General features: G+C 42.1%; 1 protein-coding gene across 1 annotated transcript in view; it reads left to right on the top strand.

Annotated features, from left to right (window-relative positions):
- Nucleotides 1-27,107, top strand: part of Slc24a3 (solute carrier family 24 member 3) — a 480,001-nt gene that overhangs the window by 398,983 nt on the left and 53,911 nt on the right. Inside the window, exon 7 of the mRNA XM_051183243.1 lies at nt 20,935-21,009. Within this exon, the coding sequence (XP_051039200.1) occupies nt 20,935-21,009 (75 nt within the window). The remainder of the gene's footprint in view (nt 1-20,934; nt 21,010-27,107) is intronic.

Raw genomic sequence — 27,107 nt, 5'->3', positions numbered from 1 at the left:
TGGTGACCCCAACCACAGGAGTATTTTCTTTGCTACTACAGAGCTGTAATTTTGCTACTGTTATGAATCGTAATGTAAATTTTTCTATTTTCTGATGGTCTTACACGATCCCTGTGAAAGGGTGGTTCAGCCCCCAATGGAGTACTGACCCACAGGTTGAGAACCACTGGTTTAAAGCATTGGGTTTTTGTGTCCTTCAGCTGGCTCAGGTCTTGGCCATGTGATTCCATCAGGTTGCCATAATCTTCCATCGCCTTCATCTGTGAAATAGAGATCATAGCATGTATTCATTGTTCCAGTCAGCTAGGACCAGTGGAACACAATGCCACAAGTGTGATGGCTTCACTAGCTCAAAGCTTGTTTTCTCTTCACAGTTTGGAAGGCTGGAAAGTTGAGTGAAGGTGTGAGGGGGTTGTTTCTTCTGAAGTCACTCTTCAAGGTGTGGTGGTGGCCACCATATTCAGAGGGCTTCACCTGGTCTCCTTTGGATATCTTGGTCCTGGGCTCCATTTCTTCCAAAGTTAGCTGCAGTCTGTGAGTTGAGGTTCATCCTAATGGCCACATTTCATCCTGTTACATATTTCAAGACCTTTTCTCCAAGTACAGTTACCCAGTGGGGTACCAGGGTCAAGACCACACTCTTGAGTTCTGAGGAAATACAGTTGAGCTGAACAGCAAGCATACATCCTAGAAGAGCTGCAGGAAAGTTAAATTAGTTAAATCATGCAGAGACACAGCTTTCAAAGGCTCTGGTGTTCGAAGTCATTAAATAATGCTGCTGCTGCTGCTGCTGCTGCTGCTGCTATTGTTTTGGGGGGAAATTGTGCAATACAGTCCCACACTTTTTCTGCTGTAGAATAGCTCACATGTTTATAAAGGAGAGGAAAAAGCTTCCTGTACCTTTCACTTCCTTTCAAGTTCCCTACTCAGCACTTACTTTTACAGGCATGGCCATTCCTAAAGGCTGAAACACCACAGTCAAAGGGGAATCATAAGGATCCTTGCTCTATGGCCCTGTTTATAAGCTGTTTAAAGGAGGCTGCCTGGCTCTTTGAAATGCTTATTACCAAGCCACTCCACAGTCAAGCTTTCCAGTTCAGCAATCCAGGCTTTGATTTTCACAGGATGCTTTTGATATGCTTAGCTCCTTCTCTGCAACTCTTGGAAGCCAGAATTTTATGTTGAAAACCTGAGAAAAAGAGAAGCATTTATACATTTCAGTTGCCTAGGAATTCTGCTGGGGGAGACTCCAGCCAGTCCTCTTACAAGGGAATCACAGATTTCAAAAATATGGATCTAAAGCATCCTAATAGTGCCCATGAACAAATGTACTACACCTTGAGCAGCCAAGTGTCTCTGCATTTGCCTACCCTGGTTAAAGCTGGGAGTAGGATTGTCTATGGCTATAAACATTAATATTTGAAAGGCTACTTGGAGCCCTGACAGTTTCACTAAGCAATAGTAGTGTAAGCTCATTCCTAGGGCCTAGGGCCTTCTCCATCATGGGATTTTGAAGGGCTTCAACAGCCAGGCGTGGGGGTCAGTCAGGAAGCTCACAGAGGCCCTACCTGTCCCTGCTGAAACTAGCTACTGAGAGGCTCTGGGAAGAGAGGTCATTGTCTTCAGTTGTGTATCCACTCATGAGCCTACCAGGCTCCAGACTCCAACATTGGTTCCAAGTCACACAGAGGATCCTGGTTTTACTCAATGGATCTAAAAACAAAAACAAAAATAAAAGATGTAAATGAGGGACAGGTCGGGGTAGGAGGCAGAAGATTTGAGAGGCTAGAGGAGTCGCAGTAATCACAATGCACTTTATTCGTGTATGAAGCTGTCAATAAATTCAATAAAAGTTTTTGAAAGATTTATTCCATGATGTTAATAGCAGTTTCTCCAAACTGCTACCACCTGAAAGATCCATTAGCCAGTAAATAGGTGAACAAATGGAATATAGCTCAGCAGTAAAAGGGAACAAATCACTGTCGTGAACAGCAGCATAGAGGAGTCAAGGATAGAAAGAAGCAGACCTGAAGTGTGAACACTGTGTAGTCCCACTTGTGTGAAGTCCTGGATTGGTGAGACTGCTCTGTGGGGCTAGAAATTAGGGCCATGGTTAGATAGGAGTAGATGTCCTCTATCATGTTGAGGGTATAAACACACAGATATGCTACATTTTTTTTATTACTCATTAACTTACAGGTTTTATGTGGGTGCATTTTATAGCCCATAAGCTGAACTTCAAACTATTGCTGAGAAGTAAATTAGTAAATGTGACGGTTTGAAAGAAAATGGCCCTCAAAGGGAGTGACACTGTTAGGAGGTATGACTTTGTTGGAGTAGGTGTAGTTTTGTTGGAAGAAGTATATCACTGTGGAAGCAGGCTTTGAGGTCTCATATGCTCAAGCCACACCCACTGTCTCAGTACACTTCCTGTTGCCTTTTGATCAAGGTGCAGAATTCTCCAGCACCATATCTGCTTGCAAGCTGCCATACTCCCCAGCCTCCATGCTCCCTGCCATGATGATAATGGACTAAATCTCTGAAACTGTAAACTGCCATCTCAAATGTTTTCCTTTTTAAGAGTTGTCATGTTCATGGTGTCTTTTCAAAGCAATAGAAACTCTAACTATGACAGTAAATAAAAGAGCATTGAACTAAATTAAAGAAAATTAATCTCATGTTCACAGGATGAGTGATTAGGAAGGCTTTTGATTTTTCATAATGAGATATGTGTTCTCTCTCCCTGACCCAGCCTACATTTAATTCATGAATGCTGTGAAATGTTCCACTTTTGGGACAGAAAATGTCCCTTTTTTTGAAGTACTGCACTAAATGTTTCTCACAAGGGACATTTAACACCCATATCTACAAGCCCTTTGAAACAACAGCCATGTCACAAAGGAGATTATCCACCATTGCACCATTGCCCAAGAGACAGGGAAGGCATCCCATAGTGACCTGAAAATAGTAGTGAACTTCTAGAAGACAAAAATAAAGATATGACTCTGTTGATGAGGAACCCAGAAATCTTTAATCCAGAGCACTTACAGGAAAATGTTCAAGAAGAGAAAAGGGACATGATTGTAGACACACCCATAGAACATTAAGCATAAACTAAAGGGGTTATGATATGAGTTTGTTGTAGAGAAGAAGGAATTGGGGCAATTAACTGGAGATTATTACTGGCCCCTGGGTGTTCTTGTCATGTAACTAGTCACCCAAAACTTAGTACTATAAAACGAGAGTGATTTAATTCAGCTCAGTGAGTCTGGTCCCAGACAGTAGACAGAGCATAGCAAGACAATCACACCTATTCTACAATGTCTAGGGACTATACTGAAAATCAAAGATTATTAGGTGAATGGCAACTAGACTAGGAAGACTAAAAAGCTAGGACCCATTGGCACTCATCTGGAGTGCCTACAAGTAGTCTTCTCACGTGTCTTGGACCATCTCACATTATGATTGCTTTGGATATCAGAGTACCTTCATGGAAGCTTATGGCTCTGAGATTTGTCTGAGAAAAAATGGGCAGCTGTTGCATGATCTTTCCTGACCTCTCATCAAAGGTATAATTTCACATCTGACAAACTCTAGTAAGTCACCTATTCCACAGAAGTCAGTCCTTCCCCTAGTAGCTGTCCAAAGAAAGAGCCAGAAGAATCCTTTTAAATCATATAAAGGTGTGCCTAAGAAAGTGGGTGACTGGGCCTGGGGGTTCTCTGGACCTTTCCAATGCCGAAGAACATAAAGAGACTCTTCACCAAGAGAAAATGCTACATACTCTTCTATTTTGGTTTTGCAGGCTCCGAGTTTTCCTACAACACTGACTACATAATCTAACATGACGCTCTCCTGTATGAATACCCTATGAACATTTAAAGAACCAACAAACAGCATTACTATTGAAAGACTTTGGGCAGGTAGCCTATATGTGTACAAAGCCATGGCAGGCAAGTTCCCAATATATTTGAATGTATAGGAATGCTTTCAGAGACTGGCAGACATTTGGGGACCCTTCCAAAAAGAGGACCCAAATGGATAAACAAAACAGCTGTCCACCAAGTAACCAAAGATGAGTCCAGTGATAGAAATGATCTTTTGTTGTTCATGGCCAACCTGGTCAACAGAGTGAGTTCTAGGACAGCTAAGGCTACAAAGAGAGACCTTGTCTCAAAAAAGAGAGAGAGAAAGAAAGAAACAAAGAAAGGGAGGGAGGGAGGGAGGAAAGAAGAGGATGAGGGAGGGAAGGAAGCAAGATTTTTTTTTATCATTTTAATTAGAGTCTTTAAAGAGCTCCACAAAAATATTGAAGCCATAAAATAAGGACACGCTGTTATTTTCACTTTTTTTCAGAGACATGGAGAGCATAAATTAAACTTTTAAAATATATTAAAAAACAATGTTGACAATGCAAAAGTTGGTTTAATACATACATAAGAGAATTTGAAAAGTAGAAAGTAGGGGCTAAGAATGTAGCTATTGGTAGACATAAAGCCCTAGGTCCATTTCTAAAACTGGACATGGTGATATATTTCTGCAATCCCAGTATTCAGCAAGGAACAGAAAATTCAGAAGTTCAAAATTATCCTCAGCCACATAGCCAGTTTGAGGTCAATTTGACTTGTCCCCTTCTCCTTCTTGTCCCCATGTCCTTAGTCTGGTTCTCCCTCTTATTCTTATCTGTCCAGCTATTGGTCAGTTAGCTTCTTTATTAAGCCAATCACAGTGACATGTATTCATACAGTGTAAAAGAATATTCCACATTTCTCCCTTTATATCTAATTAAAAAGGAAGATTTTAACATTAACATAGTAAAATTATATACAACAAAAACAGTTATTAAGAAAGAATACAGTTACAATATTCAGTTCATTTGTATTTGGCAAAATTAGAGAAATTATTATGTATTCTATCTCAATAAGTCCAAAGCTCTATAGCAAATGTATCTTCTGTTATGACTAAGGAAAACTATAACTATGACTATCTAGTCTTCCACTCCATCAGTGACCCAAGAAGAGTGAAATGTTACCTAATGACAGGGACACTAGACTGCCTGAACAATTACCCAAAGTTCTTCTGTAATGTTGGGGCATCCATCTTTGGCCCACAGACCTAGTATATCTGACAGACTTTCCTGTGAAGCAGGGAATTTTGAAGGAGTGCCCTTACTTGTCTTAGCAAAGTTTGACAGTCAATTTGTATCCTGTTGGTCCAGTTTGAACAATATAGTGTCAGGAATTGAGGCAAAGATAATATTTTTGCCATAAAGCTTGCTTTTGCCATAAGGAAAGCAAACTCCATATGGAGTTTCTTCAATGCTCATTATCATCTCTGAAGTAGATTTGTGCTGCCAGGAATAAACATGTCTCACTGTCAAGGAAAGTCTCGTATTATTGAAGTATTTGAAGATCATGTATCTATCTAAATATATATCTGTTTAGCCTTGAAGATATACCTACTATAGCTAGAAGTTTGATTATTAAAAATGACTAACTACTAGCCTCTATGTCTTAATTATACATTATATTTTTAATGAGATATATAAGAACAATAGGAGATTAATGGTTATTTTTGGATTAAAGTAAATTCAATAATTTACCTTTTTTCTATCATTCCTGTATCACATCTTTGCTTTTTCTTTAGAAAGAGATCTCTAAATTTAACTTTTGTTTAGCCTTTTTTTTTTTAACTAAAACCAATAAGAATTTGTAATCAACCTCCCTTAAGTGATGATAAACATCCACAACCCATCTTTTGGGAATGTGGGCATCATTCTCTAGACTACTTCCTGTTGTTTGGTGGTGTTGGCATCTTTGGGAACCTTGAGAAAATCAGGATAATTGTTCGGTCTTGTTGTCTAGAGTAGTTTGTGGTGCTGGATCATCTCAGCCAGCAGCCTTGAAGTTGTTTTGGATACAGAATTTTGAGGAAACTGTAACAGAGGCATTTGAAATGCTGGATCAACAGGGGCATCCATTTTCACTAGTGTTAGTCCCCTTGTTCTGAAAATACATAAACTTTTAAAGGTAGCATACATTATAAGTGTAGATAGACTATGTGGTATGCATAAGTCAGTTAACGATGATTTTTTATTTTATTTTGAGCAGGTAAAATATACATTACATGTTTTGTAGTTTTGTTTTAGGTTTATTTCTTTATGGCTATAGTCAGGACTTTCAAAGGGTCTTCCTTGATCAAACCTTATCATCTTTAACTTGGAATGAATCCACAGCATCTCATTTTCCTGTGTAAATAAAAGCATGACCTCTCCCCCAAAGCAACACACCTTTTGACTTCAATTTTGAAGTCAAGATATGTTTTAAATATCTAGGTTGGTTTAATCCAGCAACTTTTATAATCAAATGTCTCTTAGCAGCTATTGCTCCTTTATTGGCAGTCAAAAACTTTAAAGACAACACCATAACATACAGGATCCAGACTGTTTATTGCCCATCTTTATGTGACTTATTCTTATCATCATCATCATCATCATTACTTTACTTTTCTCCTTAAAAACTTCACTATTTTTTCTATTACTATCTATATCCTTTGTCTTTTCTTTTTAGGCCTTTGCACCTTGTTAAACACACTGGAACTTGTTTAGAGGTTTTTTGGTTTTTTGTTTTGTTTCCACCTGAATCTGTCTTTACTGCCCTTTTCTGACCACATGGGCCTTTAAACAGCTAAGTAGTGTGACTAGGATCTCTATCTCTGTTTTGGCAGCTGTCTCCACCCTGCTTGGTTCCCTGAGAGCCTAGCTTTATGGAAGAGGGACCAGTAAAAGCCGTGTCTACTGTGGGAAGTTACTGGATCCACGTTGCCACCATGTAGTAAACTGCTGGCTGTACATAAACCCCATTTAAGTGTTCAGTAGAACAATGCCCATTTTTGCCACTAGCAAGCAGTCTACCTGAGAACATAGGATTACCAAGAAGCTACGCTTGACTTTTCTTAAGCTTTGTCAAGTCTTATGCAGAAACTCTGGGTACCATTTGTAGACAGAGTTTTCTTTCATGCCTGCTAGTTCCCATATAACTGACGCAGAGACTTAATACTAATTATAAGTGCATAGCTCAGGCTTATTAGCTCTTACAACTTAAATTAACCCATTTATATTAACCTATATTATGCCACATGGTGTTACCTCTCTTTCATCTTGTACTTCTTGTTTCCTCTCCGTGTCTCACTGGTAACTCCTCTGACTCCACCCTTCTTCTCCCCAGTGTCCTCAGTTTGGTTCTCAAACCTAACCTAATTCTTATCTAGCTATTTACCAGTCAGCTTCTTTATTAAACCAGTCACTGTGACATATTCACACAGTATAAAGTAACATTCCACAAGACTCTGCCTCAATGAATAAAGTAAAAGGTGGTGTAAGAGAATGGCAGGAAGATACTGATCTGAACAGCCTTGTTCTAACTACCTTGGAATCAAGAAATGTTCCAGAAAGTCCTGTGGGAACAGTGGTTGAACAAGATGCAGAATGGAGTAACGTGACTATGGATCCTCTGAATTGTGTGACTGCAACCTCTGTTGTCTGCCTGGCTGTATTATGAAGTTTGGAGTTTACTGTGCCACTGGGCTATGTTGCAGCATGTGCCACATCCTACCACCTGGCACTTTGTGGAGAATATAGGAGAATGAATGTGAGCTTTCAGAGTGGTGCAGTGGAACTCCATGTGAGTACCCTGAGGATGTGTTTGTTCAGGTTGGATCTCTCGCAGGGATGGTGGCTACTGCTATGGATAAAAAAAAAAAAAGATGCCACTGATGGGCCAGTGATGGAAGCCAGGATTGCACCTGGCTGGCAGGTGCTACAGGGAAATAAACACTTGTGGTTTTTCTTTTGGTAAACCATTGAATCATGGGCAATACATACATGAGATGTGATAGCTCAGATGTCTCTTAAGGGAGAGTTCAGTGTGCAAAAGTGAAAGATCTTCCCTTTTTGAGAAGTCATCATACTTAACATTGGACTCACTTTGATGGCATCACCTGCTAGGGTGGACTACCATTTGGGGATGGCCATCCCTGATGATGCTGGTGATGTGGAAGATGACACAGGCCATGTTCACAGCATGTGTGCACTTACAAGAAGTGTGTCTGTAAGTTAATTAGGACAACTGATTGTTCACTGGAGACCTACCCTGTGAAACCTCACTTGAGCCAGCAACCATCCTAGCTATTGAAGGAGTCTGAACAGGTAGCCTGTACATATGTGAGGCCAAAGCTGAGAGATTCCCACTTTACTGCTCTCAGTACATTTGTATATATAGATGTCTGAATTATAAACACCACTGACATTGTAACTAGAGGTGGAGCCCACCACACTGCCAGGTAGGTGGCACTGGAAGGAGTGTCCACAGTCGTCCATCTCCTATGAGAGAAAAGGTAAAGAAGATGCTACAGCATAATGGCAAAAGATTATTGGGGGGGGGGTCCAGAAGATTAATGGAATGTGAGACAGAAGGAGAACAATCAATATATAGTAGCCGTAGTAACCATCACTGTCAAATACCACATGTATGAGAGGAAATAGGGAGTAGTGTCGTAGTGGGACACAACAGATTGCTGAAGAAGCTAAATCAGGAGTCATTAAGATCTCTTGATTTGGCATATATAAATTAGAACTAAAAGATCCCAAAATGAAAATAATTACAAGTGTATATATAGTTCTGGGCCACTGGAGAGGTTAATTAAGAAGTGGGTGTATTTCACTATGGAACTCCAAGTACCATTTAGTTTTAAATGTGTCAATTTAATTTTTAATATAAGAATGAAGTCCTCAAGATGACCCTTAGCAATAAATTTTAAATGTTCAAGGAGGGAAAATAGAAGAGAGGGGAGAGAATCCGAGGCAATGGATATGGCTTGCAATATAGACATGGCTTGCTTGGAAATGTTCTACAGTTATTAGATGTCATCACACTTGATCCTCAGAATAACCCTTGATGGGGAAGCTGTTAATATCACTATTCCCATTTTGTAGATGAGGAACATGTGATACCCAGACATTAAATAATAGCTGTCTTAAGGTCAGACAACTGATGAGATTTACATTGTATTGGGGTTTCTAGCCCTGGGTCCTTGTGTTTCCTGGTACTGCTACCATGCCTCAGTCCTGCTAGCACTGCATGTCATTTCCTCATCTTCTTCAATGAGAAAATTACATAAAAAGAAAGGAGCATATTATTTAGTTTTGTGACACCTAAAATAACCATTGAGAATGGTTGCCCACTGTGAAGGAGTCATGGTAAGACAGGAAGACTGTTGCTCTTGTTAGACTCAGTTTGAGTTCCTTTTACTTTTTAAAATGTTTTGTTTTATTTTCAGTTATGTATATACCTGTGTCTGTGTGGGGGCATGTGCACATGGGAGCAGGTGTCTGGGGGAACCTGAACTCTGGTCCTCTACTACATGCTCTTAGTAACTGAGCCATCTCTCCAGCCATTTGAGTTTTCTAATCATAACCACACGTATCTGTAATAGAATTTTATTTTTGAGATTTATGTTATATAAAGACTACATATTTAAGTGCCCTTTTTGTTTGCTTGCTTATGTTTGTGTTTTGTTTTGTTTTCCTGAGGCAGAGTCTCTCTGCATAGCCCTGGCTTTCCTGGCACTAGCTCTGTAGACCAGGCTGGCCTCAAACTCATAGAGATCCTCCTGCCTCTGCCTCCCAAATGCTGGGATTAAGGATATATGCCACCATTCTGGGCTGCAGTGGACTTTTAACTTAAAAATTATATAGAGCCAGGAACAAATTTATGAAAATGCAGTTTATCTCCAGGATTAGAGGTAATTTTATATAAATATAAGTGTGGTTTGGGGGTTATTTATGTATGAAGGCAAATACATTGAACTGTTTTAGCTTATTCTTCTATTTGAAATTTCCTGTCTGTGACAAAGGTCCTTGTGAGGCTCAGCTGAAAGGCCTTCCTGGTCTGGTCTCAGAAGTTGCTATTATCAAACAAATATAAGGGACTTGTATGATACAGTAAAATAGATATTTACCAGCAAGGAACTGAACACAGGTATATGCAGCCACATGACTTGAAAACCCTGAGCTTCAGGTGTCAGCCTAGTCATCTATAAAATGCCAATGTTAAAAAATTGCAAGAAAAAAATCATGGAAGTGATTGACATATAAGAAGCAAAGTGTTTTGATTTTTAAATTTCAGTCCCATCAGTCATTAGTAGTTTTACAGTTTCTGATGCAGTTTTCTCATTTTAAGTCTGTATATATTTTGAAATTAATTTGAACCTGAGTATTTGGCACATGGCTTAATAAATTTTAACTTTCAAAAAAAAAGATTTACTTAGTTTTGCTTTGTGTGTTTTACCTGGGTGTATGTCTGCATCACATGGGTGCAGTACCTGTAGAGGCCACCACAAGAAGGTGTTGGATCCCTGGAACTGGAATTACAGACAACTATGGCTGAACCCAGGACCTCTGAAAGCAGCCAGTGCTCTTAAAGTGCTGAGCCATTGCTCCAGCCCCTAAGAAGCAATTTTAATGTTAACCACTAGAGTACAGGGAGGAGTTTGATCTCTTTGGGAAACAGCCTCATATAACAGATTCTCCCAAAGATCTCACATCATTCAGAAAGGCCATTTCTTTCTGGAAAGAGATAGGGAGCTAGAACTAAGACCTCTGATGGTCTTTGCTCCTAATACATTCTCACACAAGATACCTTTCTTTCCACAATCTTAGATACATCTCACCAACTTTCCTTTGGGTTCTCACACATTACTATGGATCTAGTACAGGTGAATATTACCACTCCAGATGGGTAACTGAAGTAAACCAGAAGTACACAATCTGTGTACTGCTGGCCACACAGTACTGTAACGGCAATAGTGAGGAGAATCTCCCATCTCCCAGCCACATGCTTTGAAAAGTGATAGGATGAGAGAAGGGGAAAACGCTGCCTTGGGATCTCCTCCTCCTCTCAGCTCCTTCTGTGAATTACAGTAGAAGCCACTTCCTCCTGCTGCCAGACTCGGTGCCTGCTGTTGGTTGCAGTTACAGTCCGTTAGGGAGCTAAGGTGCTAGAAGCTCTCTGATGACATGGCCTTCATTTGTAAACTGGAAAAATAGCCGTCAGTATTTAGATAACAATGTCTCCGTGTATTTTTGTCTAAAAAGCATTTAACTCTTTGGGGAAGGATTTTTGGTTTGGGCTTGGCGTATTGTTATTGTGTATTGTTCTGGTTTTACGTTTGGGTTCTGCTTTGGAGTGTTTTATAGCTGGCTGATTTGTTGGTTGCATCTGTCACCCAGTTCCCTCAGCTTTCTACCTAATTATTATTTTTTCTTATTTTACACATCGATCCCAGTTCCCTCTCTGTGCCTCCCTTTCTTCCACCTTCCCATGCCCCCACCACTGCCCTCCCATCCCATTCCCCCCCACACTCCACTTGTAGGGCGATGCCTTCCTGGAGGGGTCATCTAAATCTGTCAAGTCATTTGGAGTAGGGACTAGGCCCTCCCTCCTGCCTCTAGGTTAAGGGAGTATCCCTCCATGAGGAATGTTCTCCCAATGTCCTTTTGTGCACCAGAAATACGTCCTGGTTCCACTGTCAGAGGTCCCTTAGACTGCCCAGGCCTTCTAACAGAGACCCATGTTCAGGGGGTCTGTCCAATGCTAGATTCCAAGCTATCAGTCTGGGGGGGCCCATTAGCTCCTCCTTGTTCGGGTCAGCTGTCTCTGTGGGTTTCTGTAGCCTGGTCTTGTCCTCCCTCTCTGCATTTGGATTCCAGTTCAGCTCAGTGTTTAGCTGTGGGTGTCTGCTTCTGCTTCTATCAGCTATTAGATGAGGGCTTCATGATGATGGATAAGTTAGTCATCAATCTCATCATCAGGAGAGGGCATTTAAGGTACCCTTTCTACTGTTGCTCAAAATGTTAGTTAGGGTCAGTCTTGTAGGTCTCTGGACATTTCTCTAGAGTCAGTTTTCTCTTGAAATCTATAATGGCTCCCTCTTTTATTCTCTCTCTGTGTCTCTCTGTCTCTGTCTCTCTCTCTCTCTCTCAGGACCTTGTATGAATCTCTTAGAATCCTCCTTGTATCCTAGTTTCTCTGGAGGTGTGAATTATAGGCTAGTGATCCGTTGCTCTATCTCTAAAATCCATATACGAGAGTTACCATGTTCCTCTTTTTGTGACCAGACTACCTCATTTAGGATGGTTTCTTCAAGTTCCATCCATTTGTCTGAGAATTTCAAGATTCAATTGTTTTTTTCCGCAGAGTAGTATTCCATTGTGTAAATGTGCCACGTCTTCTTTATCGATTCTTCAGTTGAGGGCATCTAAGTTGCTTCCAAGTTCTTGCTCTTACAAATAATTATTTAATACAGACCAAGCCTTGGTGTTACTGAGGCACCACTGTGTTTTAATTCTCAATTCATTTTATGTGAGGGGATAATATCTTCCAAGCACACATTATGAAATGCCCTTTTGTTCACTTCGCCCTGGCAGCGGGACTGATTCATGAGCATCACCTGCTCTCCCCACCCTGAGTCACAAAAATTACTTAAAATAGATTGGCTGTGAATCAACTGGAGCTAGATGAACCACAGACGTAGCAACTGGTACTGTTTAGTATAAAAATATCACCATACACCTCTAAGGGAGTAACACAGCCTGAATCCTTGCCCCCAGGTGGATGGATAGGTGCCTGCCTCCCACATGGAGCTCCCACCAAATATCCAGAAGAGTTTGGGCTGAGGATTGGGATCAACCACATTTATTCTTTAAACACAGACCCCGTGTTAAGTCAGATTAACATCAACTATAGCAAGAAGGTGTCTTTTTGCAAACACTATTGTGAATATACACAAATCCCACCTCTGTGCTTCAGATGATGAAATCAGAGAACCTTGGGTTTTGCCAGGTGTGAAATGGAAACTTCCAAATCCAAATCTGTATCCAAATTGTATTCTGAAAAAAAATAGCTGGCTTCCCTCTTTTTCTGTCTCAGTTGCTCTAGGCTCTTAATTTTCAGAGCAGGTGGAGCTAAGCCGCCCTTCAGGCCCCCTGGATTCCTTTATCCACTCTCTAACACTAGGGAAAGCCCACTCCTCTTAATTTACAATGCAGTAGACAGTGAATGCTAATGTAACAGTGTATATCACTTGAGGGATGGCCCTTTTTCCAGAAGCTTAAACTCCCATCCTGTATGTGGTCTAGCTGTCTGATTACTGAAGTCACATGATATGGATGGATGCCCATTTTGTCCCACTTTGAAAGCATGCCATCTTGGAGACCAATTAGGGCACCAAAATGATTCCTCAAGCTTGAGATTGTCCCATCATATTATGTAAGTGAGAATACATTATATTATGTAAATGAGAATACATTTACCGTGAAAAATATATCTGATGCTAACTTGAAGGCTATCCATTTTTAACTAAGTTCTAGTCTGGTTCTTTCCTGTTCTCTTTTCAGCAGAAGGAACTTAAAAAGGAGCAGGATTTTTTTTAAAAAAAACATGGTTCTATACATAGTAAAAAGGAAAGCCTCCTCAGCAGGTCTGGGACCTGCAATAGATGAAGAAACCCCCATATGAGCAGAACCTCTCATTTGTAGTATCATCCTTCCTACACACACACACACACACACACACACACACACACACACGTGCGCATGCACAGTTGTTCTCCAGCCTGAAGATCCTTGTTAGTTTTCTATGCCCAATGCATCATGTCCAAACCATACTATGTATGTCAAGGGCTGGAGGGCTGTGGTTCCCTCCCTAGTTCCTTACTCTCTGTATTTTCCATTCTGTCTGTGACTCTGACTCAGGTACCCGCTGTCCTCCAGCCAACATTGTAAGTGCATATTACATCACTGTGCTAGTGAGATGTGGGCTCTCATGGTTCTGCAGTGGTCCTAAGGGATGGCTGCCAACACCAACAATTAAATCACCAAACACTAAGGAGCCCAGCCTCAAGGCTTCCATCTCCAAAAGGTAGAGGAGGGGATCGATGAACGTTGATGAGAAAAAAAAAAATTACATACTCGGTTTTACTAACCATTCCTGTCCAGCATTTCATCTCTTTATCCAGGAGATTGTGAATGAGGGCAACCTCAGTTGATACAGCTGATGCTTTTGTGGGATGCAGATGCTTTTGTGATGCAGTACAGTTATTGCAGAGGCCTCCAACCTCTTTCCCCATCCAGCCTAATTCCAGAACAGTTAACTCTGCTCCTAAAGAAACTTGCTTGCTCTTGATTAGAAAGAAATTGTGTGTGTGTGTGTGTGTGTGTGTGTGTGTGTGTGTGTGTGTGTGTGTGTGTGTGTTCATTGAATTCTTGTATAAATTCACATTTTCAGTTAGAGGAGACATAACCAGTGCTCAATGCATACATAACCCTTTTCTTTACTTTTACCAGTTCAATTTCCCTGGTCTGATTTCCAACTGTAGAGCTTTATTTCTTTTCCCCAGGGGTTCTTTCTTGCCACTGAAGCCTGTATTTTCTGCCCTCTTGGGTTAAAAGGTATCAGGAAAGGTAACACTTGTGTGGCTGATAGTTGCCTAAGTAACCCAGCTGCTCTTTGTCTGCCTACCTCCCACTGGGATTGAGCCTGGCTTGCCAGCTATCATAACTTTTCTGTCTTCCTTCTGCTATCTGCCTCCCTTCCCCAACCCCTCAAAGTCACCTCCCCAACACATACAATACTTGCATTTCTGTTTCATCCATTTGGTACATGTGGATTAAACATGCTACTTTTATTCCGGAAACTTGTATCGAGTAACTAGTACTAACAAATACTGAGATGTGCTGGTACATCAGTCAGTGCCTGGCTGTGAATACGGATGTACCTGCATTGGGCCCTTGAATGGGCAGAGTCCCAGGGGCACAGCAGGACATAGCCCCATAGACTAGATTGTCTTCTTTGCTACAGCAGAGTGAACTGTGGCATCCTGGGGTGCAGGTGAACTCTGGAGTAGCAGGCAGTGGCTTACATTTATCACAACAACTACTGCACATCATGTTGTAAGAGATGGAGAAGGCCCTTCATAACCCCCAGAAAGCCCAGGTCATTATGGGTGGTCATGTTCATCATCCAGCACGCTGGATGGAAAAACCTTGAAAAGATTATTCTCTGTTCCCACTGTCCCGAGGTGGCCTGTTTATATAAATATATCTCAGACAGCAGCTTGTTGACTGTCACTTGGTTTTTTTGGGGGTGTAAAACTAGAACTCAAAATGAGTTTTCTTAGAAAAAGTAACTATGAATCTACTTTATGTTCTTATTGTGAAGATTAATAAATAAGTCAAAGTTCGTTGGCTGGAGAATTGGCTTAGTGGGCAGAGTCTGCTGGCCAAGAATGACAAAACCCAGGTCAAAAGCACACACAGGCAGCATATGCCCATAATAGCAGCTCTGGGAAGAAGAGATGGGAGGGCACCAGTGGTCTGCTAGCCAGGCTAGTCTCTCAGGGAGCTTCAGTTTCAGTGAGAGATACTATCTCAAAAAGTAAGGCGACAGAGGAAGACACACACACACAAATAAAAAGGGAAAATATTCAGAAGCTCATGTGTTTCGAAAAATCATGACATAGCAAACCTCTAAAAAGAGCAAAGCCCATTTAGATTCCAGAGTTTTTTCCCAGTGTTGAAATTTTCTTCAGCAAATCTGAAGAGTGGACATTTGGTAGCACCAAGACTTCCTGGTGGAGGAAGAGCCCACATCAGTCTCTCTTCTGTTCAGACCTCCGTGTTGGTGTCTTCATGCTGTTTCAGGGGATCCCAGAGCCCTGTCCCAGCTCCAGACTATGGCTGTGTTTCCTGAGATGGGAATTGTGTCCGCTCAAAAGCTTGGAACTAAACCAATCTTATGGTCTTCTTAATTTTTGTTCTATGAAGTCTGTGTGAAATAGCATTTCTCTGAGACAATAGCAACTCTGAGACAGTAGTACAGTTATTGTGGTGTTTTGTCTGTCTTGATAGTTTTACTAAAAAAGAAAAGCACTAAACAAAATAAAAGGATTTGACTTTTAAAAATGTGTCTGGCATGCCATATTTGTCATCAAAAAAAAAAAAAAAAACTGGCAGTACATACTGTATTGAATTATATGCACATATACTTTATATTTCCAAAGATACTCTGTTTATATCATATATATGAATAGCTGTGTGGCGAGTTATAATATATCCATATACAGAAGGCATAATTTTGCTGAAAACAATTACTTTTAACCTCTTTGAAGAATCCAGAATCCCAAAAGAGAGAAGAATGTGTTTTCCTCTGTTTGGAAAGTGTGACTCTCTTTTTCTCATTTATACCACTCTGAAATGAAATGGAATTATAGGAAGGAAATCGAAGCTGCATATTCAGTGGAGAATGTGTGAAATGCACTCCAGAAATAGCAAGGAAATATCAAGATGAAATTCCAGCCGGGAGGGTTTCCTAGAGCTGTGGGGGTGGGGCAGAGCCTCTGGCTGGATTGCTCAGGAGTTTGCAATCCACACCATCTCTGCCACCGATTAATGAGGTCAAAGGCAAAATTACTCACTGTTGGTTTCCTCCCAGGACCCTTGTTCTGGCCACTTCACCAGAATGCCTTGTCTTGCCTTCTGTCAGTTGTTGTGTAACAGAAGTTGAACTATCTGCTTGTCAGCCTGCTCTGGGTTGAGGGACATCTGTAGACAGATGCACCCTTTTGGCTCAGGGATACTGACATGTCCATCTCCACTAAATGTGTTCAAGGTGTGAGTCAGGTGGATCCTGCCCCCATCTTCCTTGAAGCAAAGGGAACTGTGTGGATGCTCAGGGTTCATGTATCCATGTTTATGGGAAATGAACCAATTGCCAAGCAATGGCAGGGATTTTCTTTTGGGGACGTGGACACATGGACCAGTAGTTTCAGCATGCATTTAACCAGCTCTCTCCCTCCTAGTACATTTACATACATACCTGCAGTCTGCATGCTTTGACTGCTTGTCCCGCATCTCCCTAAAATACTTCTTTTCTAAATTTAACTGTGGCCAATGCTGTATTGTCTTTTACTTTCCCTTTTGCTACATCTCTAACATTCTTGTTTTAACAGCTTAAAATAATGGAGGATGGAAACTCCCTCCCTAGAGGAGGCAATACAATGGCAAGGGGATATCTGGGGGCTTTTTGCGGGGAGAAGGTTGTTTTTGTTTTTGTTGTTGTTGTATTCAGCATTGCCTCTTGCGACTTAACATATAGTACAGTATACAGGTACAGAGACTTACAACCCAAGCTTCCTGGGTTTGAATCCTAATTCTCCCCCAATTCTACTGGCACAACCTTGGTCAGACCTTTCCATTTTGCTCTGGTAGCTGGTAAAAGAGGGCAAGCCCTAACACACTAGGACATTTTTGCAGATTGCAGAAAATAACCCTTTGCACCCTTTGGTTGCAGAGTCAGATACATGTGGTCATTATCAATGAATGATGGGATCAGAAAGTTAGGCAGAAAGGACAACAGTCCCTGGTGGAGCCTTCACCATATCTCTGGCAGAGCTGTGGAAGGTTTGGGGATGTGCCTTCCCCCAATTCCCTCTTGAGGAGAAAGAGATTATCCTCTGGTTTGATGCTTTCTTAACTATGTTCCAAGTAGCCAGGAAATCGGTTTTGTAACATGTTACATCTTAATCTGGGGCTGAAGTTTGTCCACAGTCCAGATGCTAAAGACAATTTATAATGAGAGAAAATGTATCACAGTCTGTTCAATTTGGACATCTGGACTTGGTGTGAGGTTCATTTCCTGCATTAGTAAATCTCAGTGGATGATTTGTATCACCCTTTCCTATTTTATTAAGGTTATATATGCACAGAGCTTAAGCGGGGAACCAGTTATTAATGACTTCTTCTGGAAAACAGCCATCTTGCAGCCCCATCAGTACCAATTTCCCACTACTCTCTACTAATGTGGCTGCTCTTGGTATCTGCTATGAAATCCCTAAGTAACATGCTGAGGTGGCAGCTATTGGATTTTCAGTTGCAAGCGTTCTGTATTGACTTCACAGCATGGGAGAGGAGCTGTTAGTCCCAGCCCTGGCTGAATTATCCTCAAAGACTTGTGTCACAAGTTTGTTTATACAACAGCCTACTTAATTTATTATGACTATGCAACCACTCTTTCTAACTGGGCCATTAATATGTACTGATTCATAATCTTTCTGGAGCACTTCTGTTTTCCTGGTAGTTTATGACTGTCTTTTTATTTGTTTCAGTTTGGCTCAAGTGTGCGTGTTTTGGAGATAGGGTCTTGCTGTGTAGCTCAGGCTAGCCTCAGATTCACAGCCCTCTAGCCTTAGCTTCCCAGGTGCTGGGATTACAGGTGTGTATCATGAGTAGGCACCTTCTAAACCTGCTGAAAATATTTTGTGTTATAATATTGAATCTTCCTCCTATCATTTCCTTTTGCCACCATTTTAGAAATGTCCTTCAGTTGTTATTGCAGAGTCTAGTTGCTAAGTTCACAGTGTTTTGCGACATGTTCTCTATGTAATTCTCATTTTGAAGGAGTGCATCAGAGAGAAATTTTGGAGGGAGCCAAACTTTGGCACTCTTTCTTTCCTCACTTTTAACTGATAAGTCAGTTACAAACAAACTTTCAGTTAAAATAATTTCTCCTCTCTAATTTTGAAGATATTACCCATTTCCTTCTGGTCTCCAGTACTTTTGTTGAGGAATCAGTTGTTGATCTGTTTTGATCATTTAGATACTCTCTCTCTCTCTCTCTCTCTCTCTCTCTCTCTCTCTCTCTCTCTTCCTCCCTCCCCCCTCCCCTTCACCTTCTTTCTCCTCCTTGTTTAATCTGTCTCTGTCTCAATTTTAAAGTCTGTTCTTAGCTGACCATTGTGAAATTTTGTGGCTATGTGTTTTGTATAGTTAACCTAAATGAATAATTTAGATATACTTTTTTATTTTTGTCCCTGTTTGCTGAGCCACACACTTGGGGGGCCTTTTGACTCTGAAAATGTGTAAGTCCCTAATTTCTGGAGGTCACTGATAGATTATGCACTTGGTTACCCTCCCTCTGCACATCTGTTTGCAGAACCGCTGTCGCACACACACCGTCGCACTTGCTTTCTGTTAAGGTGGCCAGGCTGTTAAAATGAGAGAAGTCTGGGGATGAAATTCTTAAACAGTCATATTCATAAATAGTCCTATCTCAGGGCCCATCTGCTGCCTAGCTTCTACAAAGCCATGTGAGTGGCCAGTTATTCCCCTGCTTTCCAGCTTCCAAAATTGTATTGCTCAGATCATCTCTTTTATCCTTTTTTTTTTTTTTTTGTCTTGTTTTAAGAATATTTGCTTTGTCATATGGTTACAGCATAAAAAGAAAGAGGAACAGCAGTCATATGAGATCAGTCTGCTGCTATCTAAAAGCCGGAGTGGGTTGCTAAAAGAGGTTTAGAACTGGTATTTATCTCATGTTGTAAATTCATTCGCCTGATTATAATACACTGAATAAATATCCAAGACCTTTTGCAACCTGCTGGCAAATGAGCAGTTTAGTTCAATTTATTCTATTCCATCCATGGTGAGTGATGACCACGGCTTCTAAGAGTCCACAATCCCACAATCCAGGGGCAAATGATGAAAGCGTGAAGAAAGCTCTGTAGTCATTGTGCAGCAATTGCCATGGAGTGGGTCTCATCTGGACAGCCCTGTCATCATTAACTTAAATCAGCCAATACGAAGACCTAATGAGGCAAAATTAGCCATGAAAAATATGTACATGTCAGTGTGCTATGTAGAAAAAATGCACTAATGGAAAGAGGCTGGCCTGCCATTCATGTTGGCCAAATACAAAAAGCCTCCTCGCCTTTTCCTTCACCTGGTCTTTGTAGATGACCCAGAAGTCAGGGTCAGCAGAGGCTTGGGAAACCACCTACCTTTGGGATCCCATTTCCAGGTATGCCTGGTGTAATACCTGCCTGTCACTGGCCTACCAGGGAGTGTTGGCATTTGTGCTGTCCTTTTCCACCTACTGGTCCAAGGGTAAAAGCAGCTGACACGCTTCTGCGGGCTTCTCCAGATAGCTCTGCCCAAGTCTGCCAACATAGACCTACAGAGCCCCCTGAAAAGAGACTTTGAAGGATTTACAGGAGGGAAAACGGCTTGCCCACACCTCCCCATGATGCCCAGTCCTGGTTTCCCTACTGTCGTCCTCCAACAAGACTCGTCCTCCTTCTGCAGCCATGTCAACAAAGCCAACATCTCATCAAGGTGGCATAGACCCACTACTAAGTAACTTTCTTTCCCACTTGCTCAGTAAATCCATTTAGTTTTTGTCAGTTGATAACAGATCTAGACATGTGATAGGATGAGTCAAGAAAACCTGGAGGGTCTACAGGGGCCTGTCTCTGCCTTCTGAAGGGTAGCAGCTGCCCGGTCCAGGAGCTCATTCTGTGTTGATGAGGGCATGAGTTCACAGCTGTCCCTCTATTCATATGAAAGATGCTAAACAACTTGTGCCTGGAAACTGTAAGACCCCCTTAGTGAGCACTTTTGCCCCAAAGCCCCACCTTGACCTTATCTACACAGTTCTGGAACTGCTCAGCAGCTGGACACACAAGCCTTCCTTCTCTCCTTCTCCGAGGTCAGACCACGGTCACAGTGGAACAAGTCCCTTGACCCCTCCCATTTTTTTGTCACTAGTTACTTCTGTCAGGCCACCTGCTACATCTTCTTAGGAGAAGATCCTAACTAATAGCACTAAACCCTTTCCATAAGTCCCCATTGGCGGGCAGACTGATCAGGGCCAGGCAGCAAACATATTGAGTCTCTGTCCCTGGTTTGCCACTGACCAGAAATGGAAAACACACCTTTCTTTCTCTCTCTTCTAGCCGGGTCCTCCTGGAGGACAAGTTCTGGATAGCCTGTCTTGTTTGGATAGCCTGACGGCCTGTTTCCTGTTTGTCTCCCTCTTCTTTTAGGTCGTGGCTCTTTCCTCCTGGTGCCTGCTGAGGGATTCCATCTACTACACGCTGTCTGTGGTGGCGCTCATTGTGGTAAGTTACCATTTTAAGTCGGTCTTGCCACTATACTTCTCAACACCAGTGTAAGGCTTGTCAGTGTGGAATTTTTCTCAAGGACATAACGGGTGTCTCTGTGTTGATACATTTTCCTTCCTTCAAGTTGGTTACCCAGACCCCTGCTTGCTCGCTGGCTACGCAGAACAGTGGTCTCAGGTCGTCCGGATCTAATTACTCTGTGGCTATTCTGTCACCCTCTTGACTGCTCCTTCTTGCTGACTTCATGGCTCCTGACTCCCCTCCCCAGTGCCCTAGAACTCTTCCCTCTCAGTGTTCCCTCATCCAGCATGCCTTCCATGACCACACCACACCCCTGTGCTCTCAGAAGAAATCTCCCTGAGGTCCATTGTGGGTAAATAATTCTGTATTAGAGAGCTGCATGTCACAACCTTGGCATGTCTCTACTAACTCTTGATATGTCTAACAAAACTGGACTCTCCTATATTTCTGTCCCCTTTTCTATCTTGACTACCTAACCTGGAAATTACCTTAAGTCACCCTTTTCTCCAACTCCCCCTATACCTGTTAGACCTAATTGTCCTGTAGGTTTCACCTCATAAAAATATCCCCAATGAGTCCCCACTTTCCTTGGGGCTATAGTCTTGACCTAAATGGATATGTCAGCCATGTTATAGTTCTTAGTGGGTCAGATTACAACAGAGAAGCACATCTGTCACCTACTACCCTCCCCTTTCTATCCCCAGTAAATCCTCAGAGCCATCCAAGTTTCCACCAAGAAAGCCTGTGAACATTCCTCCCTTGTTTAACTGAATAGAGATAACCAAACTCCTGAGCTTGGCAAGCAGAAGCACATGAAAATAGACCATTACAAATAAGAGAAACAAATAAGGATTGGGAGAGCTGGCTCCTAATGCTGGTCTCATGTGACAGTTAATTCTATGTGTCAACTTGACTGGCTAAGGGAGGCCCAGTTCTCAGTGGTACAATATTTCTGGGTGTTTCTGTGTATTGGTTACTTTGTTTCATTGTCAAAATAGCTGCCAGATACAAACTTAGAGAATAAAAGATTTGTTTGGGCTCAAAGTTCCAGAATGATTCAAGTCACAGTGTCCAGGAAGGAGAATGGAATAGTTAAGCCATGGTAGTGGAAGCATGTGGCAGAGGCTGTCAACATCATCATGGACTCGTCGGATGCAGAGAATGAAACAGGAGCAAGTGACCAGGCTGCCCCCTCCAAGTCCTGCCTCTGATGTCGTATTTCTTCCAGCAGGACCTCACTTCCCAAGCTAGCTAGAGAACAGTCAAAACTTGTGGGATATTTCAGATTCAAGCCATAATCTGGAGTCTGTCCAGACAGAGCATTTGTATGGGTAGAATTAAAAAAGAAGACCACTCTAATCAAAGAAAGTGTGTATTAGCCAGCCCCTCCAGCACTTCAGTGGAACATGGTAAAGGCAGTAATTTCTTCTCCCTGCTTAAATAGAGTCATTCATCTTCCTGTGCCCTTGGACACTGGTGCTCTTGGACACCCCAACTCAAAGAGGGAGTTGAATCAGTGGCTCCTTGGTTATCGTGTCTGATCCACAATTATACTACCAGCTTTATAGATTGCATATTGTGGCAGATATGAGCCAACATTTCATAATTAATCTGATGTACATGTATGATGCATGTGTGTGTGTGTGTGTGTGTGTGTGTGTTCTAAGTGTCTAGAAAACTGTGCCTATTACACCTTCTTACTAGCATCATTGATCTTAGAGAAATCACTCTCTTTGGCTTTCCCTTTTCTTATCTCTGCATCAGGACTATATGACCTACTTTACAGAGCACTTCCCTGTGAATTGTTTGAGGTTGAAAACTATCACAGGGTTTGTCCTGAACACTAAGTAACATATGTTCTAAAGTATGTGCTCTGAGTTCTAGGGCTTAAGTAGGTATCTCTGGCTGGATCAAGACCCACCCCAAGAGCAGAAGAACTCAGTGTGTTATGTCCATCATTGGAAGTCATAGGCAATAGACTTCAGGACACACATGAACTCTATGCTTATTCTCCATCATTAGAAAGGATTAGTCACTTCAAACTGAGAATATTCCTTTTAGTTTCAACCCAGACTTTCCAAACATGTTTTCTGGTGAGCTTTGTCCTGCTCCTGAACATTCCACCATTCTGCCTCTTTAGGGTACTGTCTTAGTTAGGGTTTCTATTGCTGTGAAGAGACACCATGACCACTGCAACTCTTATAAATGGAAACATTGAAATGGGTGGCTTACAGTCCAGAGGTTTAGTTCACTATCTTCACGGTAGGTAACACATAGGCAAGCATGGTGCTGGAGAAGAATCTGAGACTTCTACATCCTCATCCATAGGCAACAGGAAGCAACTGTGTGTCACACTGAGTGTAGCTTAAGCATAGGAGACCTTAAAGCCCACCCCCCACAGCGACACACTTCCTCCAACAAGGCCACACCTACTTCTACAAAGCCATACTTCCTAATAATGCTGCTCTATTTGAGGAGCCATTTTCTTTCAAACCACCACAGGTATTTCCTCAGGCTTTTTGAAAGTTACATTTTTTTTTTTTTTTTTTTTTTTTTTTTTTTTTTTGGTCTAGAGACATGTGTGAGTAGGGGATGCCAAGGAATGCAACTGTCCGCTCTGCTAAAGTTCAGGGAGATGACTAGGCTTACAAACACAGCTGTGACATGGAAAGGAAAGGAGACAGTCAAGGTCTCCCAGAGCACAAACTCAGCCATATCCACCCCCAAGAGCAGTCTTGTGAGTGTTGGCTTTCAGCACAGATGCCTCCTGGACAGGGTGTAGAAGAACCTGTCTTCAGTCTAATTTATCTGGACCTGTCCAGGATAAATCAGATGCAATTGCTACTAATGGTGTGTGAAGAAGTAAAGAGGTTTGGCTTCTCTGGGTCACAGATGACACACCTTCCTGAACTTGCTTCTTTGGGCCAAGCAACCATCTGCCCTGGGGCCATAGTACATAAATCACAGAGCTAAGACAGCTGAACATGTTGGCTGCTGGGGCCATTCTGTGTTTCCTTCAGCAAGCAACTGCTACAACCTTGCCATCAGCTGGAGACTTAGGCTATGTGTTTACAGATGGGTCGTCAAAACTAGGGTTTTATGAGTTTGAGGGAAATTGCCTTTGTCTATTGTTAAGAGAAAGTGGAACGGATAAGATGGAGGTCTTCAAAGCGTATTATTGCTTCACTGTATGTTAAGCTTCCCCCAGTTGTCTTGAACATCAAGAATAGTTGGCACTCTTATCTAAAAATGTGGAAGCCAGAGATTGTCACTCTTTGGGTTTTGCAATGGAACCCAGGAAACTGTGTTACAACCTGCATCATCTTTCACCACAGGTGCTACACTTTGAAAAGCATAGCTTCTGGCTATGGAAGGAAATCCTTTGGGATATTGATCTCTGGCATATCCATGATTGTTTCCAAAGTCAATATTGACATTCTGAAGAAACAAGATCATGTTAGTCTGAGCAGGCAAAGTTTCTCTACAATTCTGACTTCTGTTAGTAAGCATGGACCATATTTTCACAGTATCTGTCTACCTCTCATCTCTCTGTATCTGTGTGTGTAGGAGTGTGCTCTTGCTCATGTGTGTGAGCTTATGTGTGTCAGTTCACCCCTTCGAAGGCAAAAGGCTGATGTTGGGGTGTCTTCCTCAACCACTTGAGTCAGGGTCTCTCTGAACAGGGAGCTTCCTGTTTGGACTACACTGGAGATCCACTTGTCTCCACCCCCCAGACATGTACTCCCCACCTCCAGTTTTAACTTGGATACTGAGAATCTAAACCCAGACCCTTCTGCTTGAACAGCAAGTACTTTACTACTGAGCCATCTCCCTAATCCTGCCATCTGGGATCATTTTCCCATGAGACTGTATGGGGAATAAAATAGATCCTTAGTCCTAAAGGGCAGTACTTAGCAAAGTAGCTTTCACAGCATCTCCTCCACATCTATTTCCCACCCCAGCCGTAGACTAAAACTGGCAAACTCTCTGAAACTCTTTGTCATTACTTTTTTTTTTTTAATTCCTCTATTTTGTGACCACAGATATAGTAACAAAAACATTTTCACTCGGTTTTCTTTAGGTAAAACTTAGATTCCTACCGGCTTGTGCCATGGGCACATGAAATGCCTGTGTTCAAAAACCCTTTCCCAACCCACAAAATAATCACCAAGCTTCCCAAACAATTTAATTTAACTACTAAAAAATTTTTTAAGTTCTGAAATGTTCCACTGACCCCTGAAGTTGTACAAGGAGAACCCATACACTCACAGGGCAAGTCTGGATTAAGTGGGACCAGATGCCATTTCCTTATATCTTCTCATCAAGACACTCTTGAGAGTCACACAGAGAGCCCCAAGGACAAACCAGGGGGCCCAGAGATCTAAAGATAGCCAAAATGGGTTCGCCAGGGACACTGCTGCTAAAGGACAGAGGGCAAGGAGTCAGGCCAAGAGAATGCTAATAGCTTCATTATTGCTTGAAATTTAAGACTGCTGAGACACACCGGTTAAGGTGGGACACAGATGAGGCAGAAAGCAGAAACAGAGGCATGAAACAGGCATGTGTATTCCACACGCAATGCCTCAAATTAGAGACAGTCAATTAATAGACCCAAAGTCAGTTCACTTTGGTACAGAGGCTCCATCTGAATTTCCTCTGTGTTATTTTATGATTAGTCTGCAATGATGATGTGCCATTGTCTAAAGCAATCATTCTTTCACACAGTACTTTCTTCCCATTGCTCTCCCCTTAAGAAGAGAGCCTCCCTTCAGCCTCATACACCCTCTGTATTGAAATGTCTGGCCAAAGCTAGACAATGCCTGGAAGCAAGAGCAATGCCACTATTGAATTGCCACTATTAAATCCTAAGACTATTCTGTGTTCTTTGCAGCGCCTCCCATTGTGTGTCTGCTCACATGTGCAACAGCTGTCCACAGATCAGGGCAGGCCCTGCCTCTCCTCCACACCCGGGAACACTTGGTCCATGGGCATAGCAGGCCTCCTGGTCCTGCCCTTTTTCCAAATTCTAGCCAGCCTGTCCAGTTTCTTGCATTGAAATGTTGCTGTGATTTACATAATCGTGGAATTTACATAAATGCAAATGATCCATCACAGCATCAGTCTAGCAGCTGCCCAAAAGGGACTACTTTATTTTTACACCTCATCTCAGTTGTAGCCAGAGATTGTGACCATGAAGAGGAGACCCTTCATGGGAGATAGAAAGCTCTGTGGACTGGCTTCCCCATAACTTAGGCTGGTACAAAACTCCAATTCAGAGTGCTGTCTGCAGAGGGTAGAGCAGGGAAGCCACTGGTCCTGCTTGGCACAGTCCTCGGGCCACTTTGGCTGCAGGCTCAGCGCAGAAGCTAGTTCAAGTTAATGCCTCTGTTTCCATCACTGGGGAGGCTCTTTGCAGAGACCCTGGGAAAGCAATCCCACAGAGGTGAAGAGACTGCTAAGCTGACACTGGCCAGAGACGGGCGGTGACTCTGTACTAGTTACCTTTTAGTTGCCATGACAAAATACTTGAGGCATTTATAAATAGAAAGGTTTGTTTAGCTCAATGACCCAGAAGCCCAAGTTCAAATCCAAGTAACCCTGCTGCTTGAATTATGACAGGTGTATGTGTTGGAACAAAGTGGCAACCTCACAAGCCAAAGCAACAAGAAAGAAAACAGAAGACAGAGTTCCCGCTGTCACCTTCAAGGACATGCCCCAGTGGCCTAAAAACCTTTCATATTTGGCTCCTCTCCACAAAGATTTCACCAACCTTCCAATAGTGCCAACCCACGCACCAAGCTTTTAACACATGACCCCTGGGAGACATGAGCTTTCCTGGCTGGACTCAGAGCTCTCTGTCCCTTATCCTTGTCTCATACAGTAACCAAGGTAGCCATGCGGGCATGTGCAGCGACTGGAAAGCAAACACCTGAATTTCATTTTTGTTAAGTTGCATTATACAGTCATAGATGACTAGTAAGTACGATTGGATAGTGCAGGCCTACTGAGCTAACTGTCCTGTTGAAAATATGAACATTCCTACAGGCATCCATGTCTCTTTGGCTTACAGAACA

This window comes from Phodopus roborovskii, unplaced genomic scaffold (assembly GCF_943737965.1).
Source record: "Phodopus roborovskii unplaced genomic scaffold, PHOROB, whole genome shotgun sequence".
Classification (NCBI taxonomy): domain Eukaryota; kingdom Metazoa; phylum Chordata; class Mammalia; order Rodentia; family Cricetidae; genus Phodopus; species Phodopus roborovskii.
This window is presented reverse-complemented; position numbering and strand designations above follow the sequence as displayed.